Raw genomic sequence first — 21,237 nt, forward strand, 5'->3', positions numbered from 1 at the left:
AATTTGACACCTTAAGTTAGAAAAAACCTTAATTTACTTTAGATTAATTAGGATAAAATAAAATTTTGTTTGATTGCATTTTATTTTAACTTTAAGGCACTGTACACTCATTTAAGAAATTAATAGTATATCTCCCACGATCATGCTCAAGGAGTGACTACTGGTAATTCCCTAAATAAGTCGACATCATTTTCAAAATTGCATCATGTTTTCTAAAAATGAGGCAATGTTCGGTTATTAGGCACAATAGATGATCTTCCGCATTTACGCTCGGGAGTGAAGGCTATCGGCCTTAATAAACGAATACCCTTTTCAACTTCGCATCATTAATGATTTTTAAATTAAATAAAGATCGAACTCAAAATTTCCAATTTTAAATATAGGATAATCAACTGGGTACCAATTTTTGGGCGCTTGTGGAGGTGTTAATCATTCCCCACGCGTAACCGACTCCCGAACCTGATTTCTAGATTTTCGCAGACCTCAAAACTCTGTATTTTGATAAAAATAAAATATTTTATTAAAATCATCCATTTTTCTGGTGTTCCAATCGCACCTTAAATAACTGGTGGCGACTCCTCACATTTCGAAACGATTTTCAAAAAGAGAAAACTCCCAAGTCGGTATAGGCCTTTCCCCACCCGTGCGAAAAACGGTGTTGACAAACATTATTATATTAAAATCTTTGTTATTTTATAAATATTAAAAAAATTACTATGTAAGCTCAATATTTATTAAAAAAAATAGTTAAATTTGCAATTTATCATATAAACATTTATATTAATTAATTCATCATATAACAATTTATCAAACATGGAACACACCAACCATTCAACTGCTGAAATAACGGAGACAATAATTACATAATCTCGAACCTATTAATTACTAGATGGTTAAAAGAAATGTTACTTATTAGAGGTTTTGGATTTAAACAGTTACACCTATAAGAGTGTTATCAATTGGTTAAGAAAGTTTTCAACTGTAATCTCCTACACTATTAAAAAATAAACTACATGTTTAATACCTGAATTATTACTTATATTCTATTTTGATACCTAAAGATGGTTTTATCGATGTGAAACTTGTGACAATGCTATGCATATCAAATGTGTTATCGGAGAGTCCCGATTTATCAAGGCCGGAAGCAAATACACATACGAAGGTCATCGACATCCTCTCACATTCGTTAAAAAGATTTATCACTACCCTGAATGTGTTCCCTGTGGTGAGCCTTGCCAAGATCTGTCAATTGAGTGTATGGAGCATGGGTGCAAGTATACTGTTCACTGGAGATGCATAAAACCCGATTTTCTTGGCAGTGACGGTGACAGTGATATAGAGTGTGGTGAATGATGTATGAAGCTGGTTTAGTCTAAACTAAAACTGTTTGTTGTGTACTAAATTACTAGTTTTTCAAACTTGGACTGGAAAACATGGTGGTTTTGCTTAGTTTAGTTTATGTTTCTGTTGTCTTTGTATTACTTTTTGTGGTATTCTTGTTGGCTTTCGACGAGCAGTAGTATGGTGTCAACGTTGATTTTTGTAACGTTGGTATAAGTTTTCTTGTGTGCATTGTATTGTCTGGCTATATGTACTATTTTCTTGCATTTAAGATTATAAAAGTTTGTAACGAGTCATATTAGTTAGGTTAACCTTATTCAATTAAAATGCTATTGCTGAGGAAAAAAATAGCAGTGATCTTGTAAGTTGTATTGTTTTGTTTTTTTTTTCCGGTGATTGCTTCATTTATTGAACTCATCCAGCTTTATAAAATATATCATATATTATAAAACTCATTACGTTAAAGATGAGTTAAGAAGAGGGTGGTCAATGGAAGCATCGTAGAAGTTTGAACTATAATATACGATATAAATTACTATATAGAAATTAGTTAGTCAACGAGGGAACGTTCAAGCACAACAATCGAGACCACAAATTAAATATTCTTCACAAATCTCTATGGCCCTTGAGTACGATTTCGTAAATATAATATTTTATTTTATTTTGGATGAGATAATACGATTGGATTTTAATTTTTTTTATTTTAAATTTATTATGATTTGGTTTTATCATTGTGAACCTATATTTATCTTCAAACGTGACATTGGCTCATACAGTATTCACAAATTTTTGGAAGAAATATCAAACAATTTAATCAATTAATTAAACAATGTAATTGGGAGGTATGGATTCAATAGGCTGCTCGCAAGCGGAATCGTATAGTGGCTGCCATTGTCACTCATGAAATACATGAAGCACATTTTTAATTAATGTTCTGTCTAAGCGAAAAAAATAGTAATGCGACTTAGTATAATAATAATTTTAATCTTTAAAATTTATGCATAAATAATTTAATAAATTTAATTTTTCATGTTTAAAATTTATACATAGAAAAATTTATCTAGAATTTTCTGTTAAGAGTCTAAATTTTTATAAGATTAATAGCTAAGATATTAATATTAGGGATGGCAACTCAACCCGAATCCGACGGGTTCCGACCCGACCCGACTCGACCGGGTCATATTTTTTAAAAAAAAAAATTGGGTTCGGGTTGGGTCGGATTTAGGGTGGAAAAATCCGACCCGACCCAAAAAAATATATATAATTTTACCCTATATATTTAGGGATAATTACAATAATACTCCTTTATATATAATTTTTTTCAATTAAGTCACTATTTTTATTGAATAAAAATATATTTTTATTATTATTTCGGGTCAGGTCGGGTGAAACCTTAATTTCATCGAATCAGATCACGGGTGGAGGAGCCTTTCTTCTCGGGTCGGGTGACCCAAAAACCCGACACATTGCCATCCCTAATTAATATGTGTCAACAATTAAAGACTACTAAAATTTATGAATAGGGGAGGGAGTTTTCATTATAAAAACAATACAAAAAGTATGTCAGAGTGAGTTATGTGAAAAAGAGAAAAAAAAATTAGTTGACTTTATTTTCATATGTAATGGAGTGTGGGGAGGTAAGGTAGTAGGATGCCCACAACGCCAGGTTGAGAGCAGATTCTGTATCATGGGACTCGATCCCACGACCACAAGGTTAAGAGTCTTGCGCTCTACCAACTGAGCTGGACGGGCAATTCTAAAAAAGAGAGCTTATGGTATATAATAAAAATAGTGATATAATTCAATAATATTATAATTGTATTGTATATTAACAAAAAAATTATTCTCTTAACTTTCCTAGTTAACCTTAATTTATTTTAAATTATTAATGCATTTGTGTTGGTTTTAATATATAATATACTCTATCACTTAAATAATAAATGATCAATTCTATTGTCTGAATGATATATGGTCGATTCTGATGTCTAAGTATTATTATGTACTAAGAAATTATAAATAAAATATAAGACTAACCGACTTTAGAAAATTGATGTAACATTAGTGATAGATCTTAGGTTCTCTATAGTGAACATGTTGGGTTTGTCAAATTTTTAACATGAATAATGTTTTGTAGGGTTTTTTTTTAACGTGTAGAAGGTTCTTCCATAAAAAAAGTTATTTTTAACTATCCTTTATGATTACTCACAATTTTCGTTGAGACACCCACTTTACTTGTTTTCAATGATTTTGTGTCCCTAAATCCGACTTGTGCCAAGAAAGGATTTGCTGATAAAAAATAATTTATCAGTGTCCTTTATCAGGTTAATATTCACTAACTACTGCCCGTTATTAAAGATAAATCTCTTTATGATCATCCTTTCACTTTGTTACTAAGACCAAATAACTTCTTTTTTGTGAACTGTGATGCATGTGACAATTAGGGAAATTGTGTTTTATATATTTGTTTTGCATGCAACATTTAAGTTAAGAAGGATTGTGTTTCATTGTCACACCACATTAGATTTAATTTTCATTATTTTTCGTCGGCATTGACCACTATGACTTTAGAGGTCAGGATAACAAAATCTGATTTGAAAAGGTGAACAACAAATATTAGTGTTATTATTGTTCTCAGCTAGGTTGAAAAAATTTGTTATCCATGCCAATTGTTTCATTCAGAACAAGAGGTTGTATCATGTGTTCGAGGCAGAAAAATCAGATAAATTTTAAAAAAATTGATTTTTTATTTGACGAATCTACTACTTCCATCATTTGTATTATTAAGAAAATTAAAATCGGTAACGATGTACTAATTGCAAAGATAGGTTGCGTGCTACCTATCCAATCCTCATTTTATCATCCTCTACTACATTAATATTATATGTGAAGAATAAAGAGATTCACAATAATTGGTTTATCTTTGGGAAACTTGTGACAATGTATGTGTATCAAATATGTTTCGGGAGAGTATTCATTTATCAATTTCGCAAGCAAAATATCCTGCAAACGCAACTGTTCGAACTCATGATCTCTAAGGAGAATAACGTTTTCTTTTACCACTGAGGTCATTTGATGAGCTCTCCTGCTCTGGTATATTTAAGTTCAAGTTTGATTCTTATGATGCATAAAAGTACCAAGTTGAGAAAAAATGCCTAGTTTAAGACCAATTGATATACTAATCCATAAATTCACATATCAGTCAAATATTTCAGTTATTTTTTGAAATATCATGTCAATGAATTATGTTAGCAATTTAGAACTCCTAATAACATTATAAAAAATTCAAATTATAAAACATTAAAATAAATAGGTTAAACCTTAAATTTCAATACAATATAAAGACTAGAATCAAAATTCGACCAAATCAACCAGTAACAACAATCACAACATAAAAAATCACGTCAGCTAATCATGTTATTGTAATTTCGCATGCAGTTGCTGTAAGTTAGGTCCAATTCTATAGAAGGTCCATGTAGTTCGTGTTTTTAGCATATTCAGTCCCTCTAATGTAATTTGAAACTTCAATAACTTAATAAAATAGTAGCCTTTAATTTTTTTTTAACTTAATAAAAAATCACGTCAGCTAATCATGTTATTGTAATTTCGCATGCAGTTGCTGTAAGTTAGGTCCAATTCTATAGAAGGTCCATGTAGTTCGTGTTTTTAGCATATTCAGTCACTCTAATGTAATTTGAAACTTCAATAACTTAATAAAATAGTAGCCTTTAATTTTTTTTTTAACAATCTAAGGTGATTATAAGATAGTATTTATTCAGAATTTTCTTAATCTGACAATGTACACATCTTACTGACACAACTGGTCAAACTAAAATCCTCTTTAAAGAATGACATTATTTTTACCATCGAAGTCGTGCAATAATTTCGACCTTTTCAAGTATTAGGATTAGGTCTCTTTCTGAAATTGGGGTACTGCAAAAACGCCTTTATCTGTATGTGGTTGGAACGGTATATATATCTTGATTGATTCCAAATGCGGCTGGAAAAATATGGCAGAATTTGTGGCTATTAGGTTTCAAGTAGCCACCATCTCCTCATCTATATGCATGTTTTTCTAGCTACATTTTTTTCACTTTCAGTCTTAAACTATAATTTTCTTCTCTTTTTGCCTTCAAAGTATACAATTTTTTTCTCAATTTAAGTCTTAATTTGCCATCTTTTTTCTATTTGTCCCTATAATAAAAACAGATGGTTATTAAGAAAGTGTTATGTATCACATTCTTATTCATTATTATTTTTTACTTTTTCCTTAACTAGCTTTTGTTTAGTTTTGATCACTCAACTATTTTTTTCAAAATCATACTTGACATTTTATTTTGGTTTCATTTTGGTCACCCGTCATTAAAAAAATTAACGGTGTTGTTGACGTTTTGTCATAAGATAATGTTATGTCATCATTTATAAAAGTCACATCAGTAGCTATGTTAAATTTTTAATGGAGGGTGACCAAAATGAAACCAAAACATAACATTAGGTATGATTTTGAAAAAATAGTTTGATGACTAAAACATAACAAAAGTAACAATTGAGGTACTAAATGTGAAGTTTACCCCAAAAGTTTTTATAAGTGAAAGAAAGAGAAATCACTCGAGATTGAACCTATAACTAATATCAACTAAATTATGAGTTCCATTAACAGGTAGAGTGGTTAAAGAAGTTCTTTTTTTTTCAGAGTTTGTGTGGGTTCGAATCTCAATATATATTTTGAAAATATAATACATCTCTATTTAATAAAAAAAAATCAACTAAATTATTTCAACCAAAGCTTCTTTTTTGTCATTGCACCATAAGATAAGTTTTAGTATATTATGCATAGACAAGCACTAGCTATCAAGTAGACAATACATCTTTTTATGCAACTACAAAGATGAGAAAGAGACATTTCATTTTCTTCACCATAATATGCCAAAAGCTAAAGAAAATGAAACCCTAGGAAAATGTCATGCGTACTGAATAAAGGGGTTTGTATTCAAAACATTAATAGAATTTAACTTTATCCATTGACAGTGAATTACATGATGTTATCTGTCGAAATATATAATAATCATATCTATTTTTAAAATTATTCGCTAATTTATTAATAACGTGTCTTAATATGATTCATTGATAGTGTAAGAAATTATGATTAAACTATCTTAAGTATATTGAATATAAATCCAACAAAGGAAAAGAAAATGCAATGAATTTCCTATAGTTTTTTTTTTTTTTGTCTTCTATAACGCTAGAATTGTGTGACCTAAATTCTATTTGATTGGACTTGAGATGATTAACAATAAACTCACTTAAAACATAAATTAAAATAAAGATTTGCGATGATAGGCAAAGAAGTTCAATCCATATAGAACTTTATTTTCTTCCCTTTATAAGCTGATGAACAGTAATAAACTCAGTTTGAGTATATTTCTTGTTATGCAAGTTTTCTTTGTAAACAAAAAAATTATATCTATAAATAGATATTATGGATTAGGGTTTAAAGACGAGTTGTTTAAATCTTAAAGCGCGTTTAGATGTTCATCTTCTTGTACTTTTCTTCGACATAGTGAATTTTTATTTTCTTCTACATGTGATTTTTTCTTAAAATAATTTTTTACACTAATTCTTGGTGTTCTTTATTTTACAATTATTTTACATTTGTTATTTTCGTATTTTAATTATCACGAACTATTGCAACTATCCTTTTCTAAACACACACATGTATAGGAATAATACACGCAAACAAAACACATGTAACATTGTTTAACTCGTGTCAAATATCTAACGTTTTGTGTTTGGTTTAACTTAGAGTAGCTATCTGTACGGTACTTGCTAAGATTGAATGTGTTGGATCCCGATCCAGACCCGAACCAGAATCGGAACAAACCCGAACAGACATAAAAGTGACAAGAAAGAAACAGAAAAGATTGTTACATCCATGGATATTTCTTGCAGGCCTAATAAAGATGATGATAATAATAAAATCAAATTCATTCAAACAAAGACCGAAAAGAAGAAAACAGCAACATATATACGAAATACTAATTATAGAGAGATATTGACATTAATATCGTTCTCGAGTTCGATCTTGAATAATCCATTTCTACTCGAAAGAGAAGAATAGAAAAACAGATAAAATAAGGCCTAGGAGAGCTTACATTCAAGCTTCTTTTTATTCATATGAAAAGGCCTTGTGGCAACATCCCAGTGAAATTCTCAATCATCTGCGGCGTAAAAACATAGTCGTCGTAGAAGGCGTCAAACGGGACACCTCGGTCGCCGTCGACGGCAATGGCGGAACACTGTTGTCGGTCAAAGGTGGGGACCTCTTTTACATGGTAATCGGGAGAAGTAGTACCGTTCTTTGCCACGGTTTCGGGGACCCTTTGATTGCCGTCATCGTTGTCTCCGCCGACGTCGTCGACTGCTTCTTCGGTGTCGGTGAACTTTGTCGGGTCGTCATGTAATTCGGCGTCTTGGCCGGTGAGTTTCTGCACTAAGGCCCTGAATTTTGAGGCACTGGTCTTCACTTTCATGGGGTTTGATATGTACACTACTTTGATAGGCTTCTTGGATATGGCTTTTTTGGGTGATAATCTTCTTGTCTGCAGAGTACTGCTCATTGAATTATCCATTTCCAGGCCCTGAAAGTTTCCAAAAAAGGGTAACTGATTTTCTCGGGGAAAAGAGAGAGAAAAGATTGACGAGAAGAGTGTTTTTCCGAGGAAAATGAACAAGTTTCCTGAAAATTCGGATGAGAAATAAAGATAATAAGGAAGAAAATGAAGTGGGACGTTGGAATTTAAACAACAAAATGAAGGATTATCAATGTGTGTGCTAAGCCAGACGCTAACCTAAAGCGTGCTTCGGCCAAGCTCTCACTAGATTTTTATAGATAAATTACATCACAAGTCATTGTATTATTAGTATGATTACAACACTTCAATTTATTTACTAATTGTAACAATTATATCACTTTTTTCGCCAAGTGTATGACGAACATTAACTCTTAAGTTGTATTTGAATGAATTGACTAATACAACCGATAAATAAAATGGCATGATAGTAACTAAAAAGGTAACATACATACACACTTTGAGTACCTTAATTGTTACAATTGATAAATAAAGTGATATGATTGTAATTAAAAATTTAAGATCCATTCCATACTTAACAGAAAAGTGATTTGATATTTGCAATCGATAAATAGAATGATTCTATTTTAACTTATTAAAATATGATAACCTAATTATAATCATACTCGTATTATAATAGCCCTTAATGTAATTTGTCATTTTCTATTTTAAATTCTTTTGATGAGAATAGAAACACGTGTTTTTTTAAATTGCATCTATAGTAACACAACCATCATAATTATAAGTAAAAATATAATTAGAATAAATTAATCATTATAAAATATGATTAGACCAATAGTCGAAATAATATTTAAATTTAAGTTAGAATATATGTAAATAAAAATGTATAAACTGAACAACATTAATGATTAAATAATTTATCGTTATTTTTTGAAATCTCAAATTCAAATACTATATATGCAAGAAAATATACGTTCTATATATATATATATATGCCCAAAAAATGAATTAAATTTTACCTAAATATATTTAATTAAGCTAAACACATTTTATCAAAGGAAGACAAAAAAGGAGCGTGTCATAACGCGCTTGTTTAAGGCGTGAAGATGGAGAACAAAGGAAGAAGATAGATCTATCAGTGTATCAATAATTCTACCACGTGGCCATCACCGAAAGCCCGGTTAGATGTCCTGACGTCACTGCTTTCCAAATGAGTACGTCACCCAACCAATTGTGACCTATAAGGTTCGAGATGGGACGTCCCAACAAGCTTGGCTCGATGGACATGACTCGACTCGGCTTGCAGTAATAATCCAGAGTGGATGACAATTATTATTTAGGGTAAATTTTACATTTAGTACATAAATCATTATTTTTGTTCTGTTTTGATACTTAAACTTTATTTTTATAAATTTAGTTTAAATTTCATTTTTATGGGTAAATTATATTATTTATCACTCAGCTATATTCTTACTCCTATTTTGGTCACTAAAGTTTAAAAATTTCAATTTAACTACTCAACTTTCAAATTGCTCATGTTTTAATCACTCTAATTTATTTTATTAATAATTTTTGTTACATGACATTTTTATTATTTTCTCATTAATATATAAGTAAAATAAAAAATAAATTTGAAAGTTAGAGTGATTAAATTAGGAGTATTTTGAAAGTTAAGTAATTAAACTAAAAAAAACTCTGGTGACCAAAATAGGAGTGAGAAGATAGTTGAGTGATGAATGATATAATTTGCCCATAAAAAGTGCAACGTACAATAGTACCGTTAAGTTTTTAACGGTGAGGTATCAAAACAAAACAAAAAATAAACGTTAAGTATGATTTTGAAAAAATAAAAATTGATGCACCAAAATGAGATAAAAGTGATAGTTTAGGTACTAGGTTTAGTTTACCCTATTATTTATGATGGGTGTCCTACCACATTTTTAGTGTGCTATGAAATTAAATTGGACAGTTGGCACAACCCTTGTATGCGAAGTAAAATAAAATTTACCCTTAAAATCATCATTAATCATTCACTTCCAATTATAAGCTTTACATATATATTAGCGATTGATGTTTGAGAGAGATACCAATTACAAGCATTAAACATAGACGGCCATTTATTTCTTTTGATTTAGATAAAAAAATTAATTATAACGATGAATGAATCAAATATCATTACAGTTTACAGATTATAAAAATGAATAATAAATTTTAAAAAAGAATGAAGATTATTTAAAGAAGAGGGAAAGCTCCCCTTTGTTGGAGGGGAGAGATAAAAGATTATCGTCTAACTCTTAAAATTATAGTTCTGTACGTGGGGTGATTACCGATAAGAAATATTGGTTTTTTAGGGATCATGTTGACATATACTTACTACAACACTAATAATACTATCTTCGATATGTTAATTTTAAATGAGATGTCCTTTGAGTATGACTTGATTTTTAATTAAGTGTTTCTTATTCTCAACTTTTAATTTAAGTCATATATTTATATTAATACAAATTTTTTAATGATTATAAAGTATCATACGTGTTTAATTTTAAATACGAAAAAACATATACATATTTATAGACACTGGCAGATGCAACTAGGGGTTGCACACCTTGAAATCCATATTTTTTTTCGAGATAATTATCGATTTTATTGATTGTGGTCACCCTGAGATTTTATTTGTGTTTCCTTCAAACAAAAATTTTATGTAATTAATATACATGTGTCCATCTAAAAAAATATTTTTTAATTTATCATTAGCGATAAAGAAAACTATTCAAACTCTAATTATCTAAAGAGAACAACAATCTCTTTATTACTAAAATCGCTCGTTAAATTTTACAATAACTTTAAGTTTTTGTAAACCTAAAAAATGGTTTATATGAAAAAATGTAATGTGAATATATCAACGTCCAAAGCATGTGTTTTCCATATTTGACTTTTGCGCTTGTTAATAATAATTCAGGAGATTTTTTACATATCAATAATTGAAATTTACGTGGTAATAATAATGAGGGTACATTTCAGGTCATTGGATTATTAGTTAAGTTTATAAACGGTCTATGTTTTATTAAACAATTATAAATTAGTCATTTAATTAAAATATTTTTACAAATAAGTCATAAGATTGTTAAACATTAGATAATATAGTTAAAAGGTTCATTATAATATTTGTCCTCAAAAGTCAAAACTTATGCGCTCTATCGAATTGATTATAGTTCAACAAATTTAACTCTTCGTATTTTAAAAAAATCAATTTAATGATTATTCTTCTCCCAAATCATTGATTTTTCATCGTTGATCACCAACCCTTGTGAAATTATCAAAACAACATATAAAAGGAGATTTTTCGTTCTAAGCGTAAGATGATAATTTATTCGTCTCTCCCCCAATAGAAAGAAATTTTTTCTCCATGTCATCAAGCGTCCATATCCTCTCAAAACTCCCATCATATTGTTACCGTTACAACTCTCCACCTAAATCAAGAGAGAAGAAACATTACCGACACATTCCATTATGATATTTTTACGTACTTTGTTGAATGTAAAAATTTTGTATAAAAAGTCTTTTAAAATTATATTTATATTCTTGAAAAATACATATTACGATGCTTACATCGTAATTAATTTTTTTCAGAATAAATAAATAAATATAATTTGATCAAGATAACTTGCCTTACCACCAACTCCTTAAACCAATGGGCTATTTGGAAGGAGAATCTTTGGTATGAAATATAAATCTCATTAAACTCAATAAACAAATTAAGTCATACTTTTCTTGCTTATTAATTGAGTTTTGGTATGAGATGACCCCCCATTTCCTTTCCAAGAAACTGATAAATTAATAACCTGCTTACAATTTAGTATGTATCTTATTTATATATTTAATTTTATACATATTATAACATGTGAAAAATTAAAGTTGAATGAATTTCAAATAAAAAAAATCGAAATCGAAACTTTAAAACTAATATTGTTAGAAGGGATAATTCCTTTATACCTCATCACAAAAACAACCTAAGAGATATTAAGCAATATTATTTTATATCTTATCAGGGATGGATCGAGGGGTTTTAGGGTGTGCGGTCACATCCTAGAAGTTTAAAATTCATTTATATTTTAGATTTTTTTCTTTGTATTTTCTATTGGTTATATAATTTTGTACATTCTAAAATTTTATAATTCAACACCCTTTTTTAATATAAATTCTTAAATTCGCACCGTCTAACATAAATTTTTGCATGTTTCCATATATCTTATCATATATTATCATAAATTTATTATTTTTATAGGGATAAATAGTGCTTTAGCATGTGAAGTTGTATCTAGTAATCACTTTAATATTTAAAGAATATTTTGGTGTAGTTGATCCTTGAAATTTTCAAACATGAAACACATCATCGCACTTTGTTTAAAATAAAAATCATATGATACTCTAGGAACGTGTTCCAGAAACAAAAATTATTAGGAAAAAAGCAAAATTTTATGCTAGAAACGAACCTTTAAAATTTTAGGAGGGGACGAATTTATAAAATTTTAAGGGGTAAAAATAGATTTTCAATAAAAAATACATAAAAATCTAAAATATATAATAATTTTAAATTTTCAAAGGAACGACTGCCCCCATTCAACCTTATCGGTCCATCTCTGAAAATCATATTAAATTAAAAAAAAAGTATACATATAAATATCTAAAGACCTAAAAGTTTGAAAAATGTGAAATTTCTTGATTTTTATTAATATCATAAAATTTTCATTAAAATCATGTTTATTTCATCTAAGTTAAAAAAGTTTTATAATATATGTATATTGGAAAGTGGCTCTCACATTTTTCAATCATATATATATAAGAACACCGTGTTAGTCTTTTGCATTTAGAGGAACACAGTTTAATATTAAGAAATGAATTTATAAAATTTGAAAGATAAATAAATTTATAAAATTTTAAAAAGACGAAGATAAATTTTTAATAAAAAATATTAAAAATATCTAAAACATATAAAAATATATTTTAAAAAAGATGGCAATTACCCCACCCGTCCCTTCCATGGATAAGTTTGCGTTGGTTATCCTATTTCTCATATCATTATTCTTATTCACACAAGTTGTATTGAGCAGTTAATGCTTTATATGTCAATTTTAGTATTTATTTTAATTTCTGGTTTGACTAAAAACAATCTAAGCTTTATTTAGTCAAGTTCAAAATTTCATTTAATAAATTCGATTTTTATTAGATAAGGATAACAACACAAGATACGTAATTTGTCTTGATCTAAAATATGTTTGAAATCTATTAAAAAATATTTTTTTGAAAAAAAATATATAATTATTTATATCTATTAATTTTTTTAAAAAAATAAAATATTATTAATAGCAAGGGGAAATTAATAGATAATTAAAAAAACTCAAATTATTCATTTAATTTTAATTTGATTATTATGAAATAAGAGGTCCTTTTTCCTCCCCAATTATCTTCACTAAATTGAATTGCCGGCCCAATGGGCTTTTCAATTAGCTCAAAATCCACAAGTTTTAGGCTTAACTATATTAATTATTTCAAATTGGACTCTTCTATTAGGCCCATTTAAGTAGTAAATTCAAAGGTAAAGTACAAAAATAATTCCTCAATTATAGGATATTGTTTTGTTGAGTCCATCGGCTATTAAAAATTATAAAATGATCATCTGATTTTATGACATTGCTTTGTTGAGTCTCTACTATTAAAAAGTATAATTTTTTTACAATAATTAGTCCAAATAAATAGATTAATAATTTAAACGGTATAATTAAAATTTCTCTTTATCTAAGTGCAAGAAAAAACAAAGAGGAAAAGGTGGCGATGAGGTCATTTAATAAGTGCTTACTTTTCCATTTCTTTTCTATGGAGGTATACATAATACTAGTATTATTATATTTATTGTCGGTATAATTTTAATATTTATTTCTTTTATATTTTTAAATATTTTTTATCTACCCCTGTACAATTCGTAATATTCTTGAAATGCGTTCAATTTTAAAAAGGTGTCAAATTGTATTATTAGTCTATATATTATAAGTAGTTCATGAATTCAGTTTAGATCATGACCAAAATCTCAAAACTTGAAAAATATAAGGATAAAAAATGATTAAATTAACAAAAAAAAGTACATGCGTGATTATTCAAATCTTGACGTTGTGAATATCGTCTAAGTTAAAAACATCGTTCCTATAATGAGTTTATATAATACTCAATATGAATTAAACATTGATAATTATATAAAATAGACAAGTTAATATAATGAATCATTACGGATAATTATATAAAATAGACAAGTTAATATAATAATCATTACGTCAATATCGTTAACTATTATGTTAGTATTATAACGATCAACACCATTCAAGTGATGAAATTGATATAATTAAATGAGTTCGATGACAAAATTGATGTAATTAAAAATAGAGATAAAATTACTGATTTAGGTTTATTTTAGGGGCAAAATCCCCTTTAATCAGATGGACTAAATCGACTAAATCCTAAAATTTACATTATAAAGGGACTAAAAACATAATTAGATATTTTATTTTTATATTACCTACTGTTTTATTTATGACGACTAATTCATACGTGCCATCAAAAAGTCAGAAATGGAGGATTGCTTCCTTTTAAAAAACAATTTCTTACTCCTCAAAATAAGCTTTATTAGGGTTTCCCTTCTCTCTTTTTGGTTTCTTATCTCCTTTATTTACTTTGCCAAATAATTTTATTTTTCATTTTTGCTGAACAAGTTGTTCTCAGTTCATGTTGTATCTAATCGGTGCTGCTTTAAGATTTCAACACAGAGCAAAAACCAAGGTTAGTTCTCAGTTCAAGGTCAATCTATTTTTCTATTTGGGTTGTTTTTAGATTTGGGTTTTTCTTTTTGGTTGCAAAACTGTACGAATAGTAGGTTAATATAGTGGAAATTCTTGTTGTTTTTTTATTTTTGAGAAGTTCGATTACATGTAGCTTATAAATATCATTATGGGTCACTTTTATCTGAGTTATTCGGTTTGTTTTTGGTTGACTCAGTGAACGAAATTGAAGGAGTGTGAGAGGATAAAAAATAGAATTATTTTTTGGATGATGATATGTTTGGCTGTGATTGATGGGGAATAGAACGGTGAATAATGGTGTAGAAAATAATAAGAAAGATTCAGCAGCAATGCCGAGCTACGTTCCTGCAGTATCCTCTTCAAATCCCAGGTTTTTCTTTCGATTTAATTCTGTTTATGAGCTTTTGATTGCTTTTTGTTCAAATTCATCAATCTATTTCCACATGAGCTTTGTATTGGCGACATGTTTGTATATTTGTATGTTGAGACATCTTTATTTTCTTAGTTATTGAACTTGTACTAGGGTAGAGTTGGTTGAGTGTAGGTATTTAACGAAGCGGTTGAATTTTGAATTGTGATGGACAAAGAAGAATTCATGGCGTTTTATGCTCTTTATAAGTATAGAATAACTTAGGAGGTGAGACAGGGAATTAGTATATTGTTTTGTTTTCTTTTATGTCCTCAATTGGTCATCTGAGGAAATAATGGTTTTATATCGACTGAAAGGTTCATGTCGTGATAAAGAGCCCTTATTTTTGTCCTATGCAAGTATTAAGGTGATATGGTTGTATTTGATAATTGCTTGTCTCCTGGTGCACTTCTGTCTTCAGGTTTGCATTTTTAATATTTGCAAAGGAGAATTCATGGCCTTTTATGTTCGTTATAAGTGTAGGATACTGTTAATATTACTAAAGGGTTGAATCAAGGAGTTAATATATTGTTTTATCGTCTTTTATTTTGTCGGTTTGTCATCTCCGGAAAGAATGGTAATATATTGACTTAAAAGGTTCACATCATGATATAGAGCCATTAATTTTTCCTATGGTGGTTATATTTGATGATTGATTGTCTCTGGTTCACTTCAAGTTTACATTTTAAGCTCCGTATTAATCTGAAGGAATTTGGGATCTTTTAATATGCTGGTTGACATCTGTTCTGGAGGTTTATTAACTTTCTGTTTTCTTATAATTATTGTCATTTGAGAATCTGAGAATTTTGCTTTTACTTTTAAACCGGCATGCTGGACGTTTTCTATTGTTATGATTATGAGAATATTCGGTCGGCCTCATCTCAACTTTGAATGTAGATTTTTTTCGTTCTTGATTACTTTGAGATATTCCTATGTAGCTTTTTCTTCTTGTCTAGGAATATAGACCCAATCTTATTGAATCATACTGCCTTACAATTGAACATGTGGTTTTAATGACATGGATTTCAGCGGCACAGAGGCAAATGCCGTTCATTCTTCTCAAATTCCGGACTTTGGAGCCCTTGAGCATTTTCGAATAGAGGATGCTATTAATCTGACCAGAAGTATGTAATTATGGGCCTCAATTTACTATTAACGGGCATATGCAAGCATTTGATTTTATATTTCATGGAAAATGAATTGCTTAATGTATTACACTACTTGATTATTCAGCATTTGTTTTCTTCTTTGCATTATGGAATTTATTTGGTATATATTTTCTACTGATAATATTCTCGTATTTTAGATCCTTTATTTAATCAAATAAAATCAAATAGCCAGGCTTTAGCTGATGCTCAGTTTGGCGCTTTAAGCAAGGTAGCCATCCATCTCCTTTTGAAAGTTGTGTTTTTGCTTCAAACATTTGACATAAATTTAGTTACTGAGAGGTTTTTTTTTTTATGTTTGTTTTTGTACTTGTAAGACACTTGGATCCACAGACAACAATCTCTCTGCTGCTGTTGTGGGATCCCAACCATTACCGCTTCAGAAGGTTATCCAACCAAATCTTGCGCATATATCAGTTGGTCGGGAGAACTGGGGGGACTCCAATATGGCGGATGGCAGCCCCAGAACTGATACGTCAACAGATGATACTGATGAGAAGAATCAAAGGGTGATGCCTCTTACTTCAATTTAATGTATAAATGTTTAAGATCACAGTGTTTAAAATCCTTACTTGTCTGAATATACTTTTTCTTTCATCATTGAGAAATAATCAAAAGAAAAATGTATTTACATATATATAGCGTGTGCATGTGCACAAGTCTATAGTTGGAGAATCTGCTTACTGGCTAATACTGACTCTTAACTGACCATCCTTTTCTGCAGTTTGGAAGAGGTGTAAAAAATGCTACTGTGGCCTCGGATTCTAGTGATAGGTCAAAAGATAAAACAGATCAGAAGGTCGGGTTTTTTTTGCAATTGATTTTGAAATAACACGAATATTATATTCTTAAATCAGTTTTTCCTTCTATAATATCGATGAATTAATCATATTTCCTTCTCAATGACTAATTTGCAGACATTGCGCAGGCTTGCTCAAAATCGCGAGGCTGCAAGAAAAAGCCGATTAAGGAAAAAAGTATTTCCTTTATTGAACTTCTTTAATCTTTTCAACTGATCGTGTTTATATAGTCAAGATTTTATTATATTATTGTGAAAATAATCAGTCAAGATACACTTTCTTTGTGTCCTATTATAAATTAAGAGGTCACTTATAAAATCCACTACGATATTGTGTTGAAATTACACCATTATGTCATACTAATTGCCCCTTTTGGACATATAAAAATTGGAAAAACATCGTTATTAACCGTCATGTTTTTGGTTGGAACTGTGAGGAAAATAATATGTATCGGATGGACATGGATATGAACTACATAATAAAGCTTAAATGCACCAATGGCTGAGACATATTAGTATCTGACCAAGTAACATAGGAAGAAAGTTCAAAATTGTGACACGTCATTTATTTATTACGATAATTAAAGCCTGTATATAGTACTTATTAGTGTACATTCCTTTATTCTTAATCCTTTTTCTGCCTTCAAAATCTAGGCATATGTGCAACAACTAGAGAGTAGTCGACTGAAACTGACACAACTTGAGCAAGAGCTGCAGCAAGCTCGTCAGCAGGTCTGCTTTATGTTATCCCATTAATATTGTGATGAATATCATAAGCATTCTTTGTTTTCAGGGTGCTAATGCTGTCTATTATGCCTCACTTTTCTTTGTTTTTGCTTCTTTCACTTCAGGGTATATTCATTTCAAGCTCCGGAAATCAATCTCAATCAATGGGTGGAAATGGTATGCGAGCTTTATTTTCATCACTGAAATTTGAAAAATGATATGTGATTTCTGTTAGGGTCTTGGAGTTCAAGTAACTATGTTTTGAGTTCGTTGTAATATGTTTCATCCCGTAGCTATTAGCCTTGTGGATATTACGTGTTACTATGTCAACTTTTGTTCCTGAAACGCTGAGAAGAGGTACTGTTTATGCTTTGTCAGGCACCAAGTACCAAGTTACGGTATTTTAATTCTAGGGGTAGAAAGTTCATCGCTTTTTGAAATACTGTTAAGTCGGCATAGATGCTATTATTTGGAACATAGAAAGGCCTGTTTTACGTGCATTTACAACCTTCAGTCTTTGTGTTGCACTAGGTATAAGATTATTGAATAGATCTTTTTTTCTGTTATCGGATTTTGATCGATTATTAAACTAGTGCCGTAGTTTGGAGGAGTACTAAAATTAAGAAGCGTTTTTAAGTGCTCTAGTCATGGGCATCCATCAGTGATATCATATGATAAGATACTGGCTTTATGGACTGCTGTGCAGGTGCCCTGGCATTTGATGCCGAGTATGCACGGTGGCTAGAGGAACACAATAGGCACATAAGTGAGCTGAGGGCTGCAGTCAATTCACATGCTGGTGACACTGAACTTCGCACTATTGTCGACAGCGTCACAGCACATTTTGACGACATTTTTCGTTTGAAAGGCATCGCTGCAAAAGCTGATGTTTTTCATATCTTATCGGGAATGTGGAAAACACCAGCAGAACGGTGTTTTCTTTGGATAGGTGGATTCCGCTCATCTGAGCTTCTTAAGGTGAGCTCGATTCTTGATTCCTACCTCCAGTATTAAAACTTTTGTTGTTTTTCACATTCTCTAAGCTTAATTCATGTTGCTTGTAGCTTCTTGCAAATCAGTTGGAGCCTCTAACAGAGCAACAGTTTATGGGTATCCAGAACTTGCAGCAATCATCCCAGCAGGCCGAAGATGCGTTGTCGCAAGGGATGGAAGCATTACAACAATCTTTGGCAGAGACTTTGGCAAATGGATCACCTGCCCCCTCGGGACCATCTGGAAACGTGGCAAATTATATGGGTCAAATGGCCATGGCCATGGGAAAGCTAGGAACCCTTGAAGGGTTCCTTCGTCAGGTACTTCCCTTCTCGGTGCAATATTCAGATTTATTCGGATTTGGGGCATTCATCGGATTAATAATCTCTCTCTCTTTAACGTACCAGGCCGATAATCTACGACAGCAGACACTTCAACAAATGCACCGGATCTTAACGACTCGGCAATCAGCTCGTGCCCTTCTTGCAATAAATGACTATTTCTCTCGGCTTCGAGCTCTCAGTTCTCTCTGGCTGGCCAGGCCTCGTGAATGACAAGTAGATACAAAGTTCATCTCTATGAAAACAGTCTCCACACGGCGCTGTTCTTCAATATCAACATCAACATCCAGAATCTTCCGGGAAGCAGCAATGGCTACAGAATGTTGTAAAATGATAGACGACAGATCGAATAATAATGTGATAAGTACGATGTTAGGATTAAGAAATGAAGATAGGGGGTGGTACATGTAACAAAGGTAAAATAAGTTAAAGTTGTGAATGTGTATTCAGAATAGTAATGAAGAATTTTCTTGTGTTAGTGTCAAATTAATTTAGATCATTTTTTGAATTTAGTCATAATATGTTAGAAATAATTGAGGGATTTCTTAAATCATCAATGAATTGACGCACCAATTAGAGATGGACATGGATCGTATCGAGTTGGATTATTGGTCGTCTTAATCTTGACCTGAGAATTCTAATATTTCCACTTGATCTGGTGTTAGTAATGTTTTCCTCAGCGTATGGAGCTCAGCAACTAAAGACCGCCGGCGATAGGGTGTCTTCCTCGGGCTTAATGTGCTTGGTTCTTGTAGAATCACTGACCATGACGGATTTATTAAGGGTAAACTATATAAATGGTCACTGAAACGGAAGTTTGAAAAAGTTTTTCTTTATTTTTTTTATATTAATGTCTTAAAAATAGCTATTTGGTCGTTATTGGTTTATAATAAATCATAATTAACCTCAAGTATCTTCGAGTTCACATTGTGCACACAAAGAAGAGCGAAGCAACAAAATCCATGGAACGAGAACCCGAAACTCGGTAGCAATTTTGTGGGTATAATGCAGGTTCTCAAATAATCCCTTAGCTGCATCTTCCATATTGTTTACTGCAGTGTAGGATTTGAAGTCCTTCATCGAATGCAGCATGTCTATGTTATAAACCCCGTCTGCCAGTCCTACTTCTTTGCCAGGAAACTGGAGTTGCAACATACGGATAGGGCTCCCTGATTTGTCGGCTCGGGAGATCGATTTCTCGACTCTGCCTGCATTAAGTGGCGTCGTAACGATAGGAACAACCACATCACGCTGTGCTAACAGTCGTCCGATTTCTACAATGGGGATCAAGTGGCCTTGAGCCATGACAGGAAGTGTGATGTGAATTGTACGCAGCAGGATGCAAAAATATGTTTGTGGAAGAGATATGGACCAAAACGAATCAACCTTATACGCCCATACTTGGAGACCAACTCATGGAAGATTCAAATCGAGTACTTGATAGCAGTCTTGGGGTGCAAGTCTTGGATGTTTGTATGGGTTTGGGTCTTTAAAGAGGGGATTCAAACGACCGGTCAACATGGTTGTCTATCATGGCCAAACGGTGTCAGGTAAGCCGATTTAGTGCACCACATCAGCATTCCCTTACTTACAGTAACGGTTTTTTGTCGAAAAACTGAATTGCTATAAATCGATAACATTAGTGATTAAATCGTTATTTTTGAAGTATCAGTGGGAAAGAAACTTATGCTAACATCAGTGACTATTGTGTAGTTTACCCATTTATTAATACTTATTAGGGTAAATTTGGTATTTAGTTACTCACCATTTCCTGCGATTCTGTTTTGGTCATCCAACTTTTTTTTTCTTTCAAAATCATACTTGGTTACTTGCCTTTAAAAAATTAACTGTGATGTCGATGTGTTACTATAAGATAATCTCACACCATCATTGAAAATTTATAAAAATTTACCACATGAACAGTTCTATTTTTTTAATGAATGGTGATTGAAACGGAACAAAAATGTAGCATAGATATGATTTTAAAGGAAAAAATATAGTTTAAGTAATCAAATGAAATTACATAA

The 21,237-nt window shown here is 30.9% G+C and overlaps 2 protein-coding genes across 2 annotated transcripts; one reads left to right on the top strand and one right to left on the bottom strand.

Annotated features, from left to right (window-relative positions):
- Positions 1–7,459: 7,459 nt before the first annotated feature.
- On the bottom strand, positions 7,460–8,081 carry LOC120158025. Its single transcript, XM_039168965.1, has one exon. The coding sequence runs from the start codon at positions 7,965–7,967 to the stop codon at positions 7,509–7,511; it is 459 nt and encodes a 152-aa protein (XP_039024896.1). The 5' UTR covers positions 7,968–8,081; the 3' UTR covers positions 7,460–7,508.
- A 6,551-nt stretch (positions 8,082–14,632) lies between these two features.
- On the top strand, positions 14,633–19,671 carry LOC120158002 (transcription factor HBP-1b(c38)-like). The gene is made up of 12 exons (XM_039168947.1): positions 14,633–14,756; positions 14,973–15,146; positions 16,215–16,309; positions 16,492–16,562; positions 16,669–16,860; positions 17,076–17,150; positions 17,269–17,328; positions 17,805–17,882; positions 18,002–18,053; positions 18,583–18,854; positions 18,941–19,189; positions 19,277–19,671. Exons 2-12 carry the CDS (start codon positions 15,049–15,051, stop codon positions 19,421–19,423), a joined length of 1,389 nt encoding a protein of 462 aa, XP_039024878.1. The 5' UTR covers positions 14,633–14,756; positions 14,973–15,048; the 3' UTR covers positions 19,424–19,671.
- The last annotated feature ends 1,566 nt before the right edge of the window (positions 19,672–21,237 follow it).

Source organism: Hibiscus syriacus, unplaced genomic scaffold (assembly GCF_006381635.1).
Source record: "Hibiscus syriacus cultivar Baekdansim isolate YM2019G1 unplaced genomic scaffold, ASM638163v2 tig00111298_pilon, whole genome shotgun sequence".
NCBI lineage: Eukaryota > Viridiplantae > Streptophyta > Magnoliopsida > Malvales > Malvaceae > Hibiscus > Hibiscus syriacus.

Coding starts and splice junctions, on each gene's coding strand:
- LOC120158025 (XM_039168965.1), bottom strand. CDS start 7,967: ATGGATAATTCAATGAGCAGTACTCTGCAGACAAGAAGATTATCACCC.
- LOC120158002 (XM_039168947.1), top strand. CDS start 15,049: ATGGGGAATAGAACGGTGAATAATGGTGTAGAAAATAATAAGAAAGAT. Junction 18,054..18,582: donor TCAATCAATGGGTGGAAATG/GTATGCGAGCTT, acceptor ACTGCTGTGCAG/GTGCCCTGGCATTTGATGCC. Junction 18,855..18,940: donor GCTCATCTGAGCTTCTTAAG/GTGAGCTCGATT, acceptor TGTTGCTTGTAG/CTTCTTGCAAATCAGTTGGA.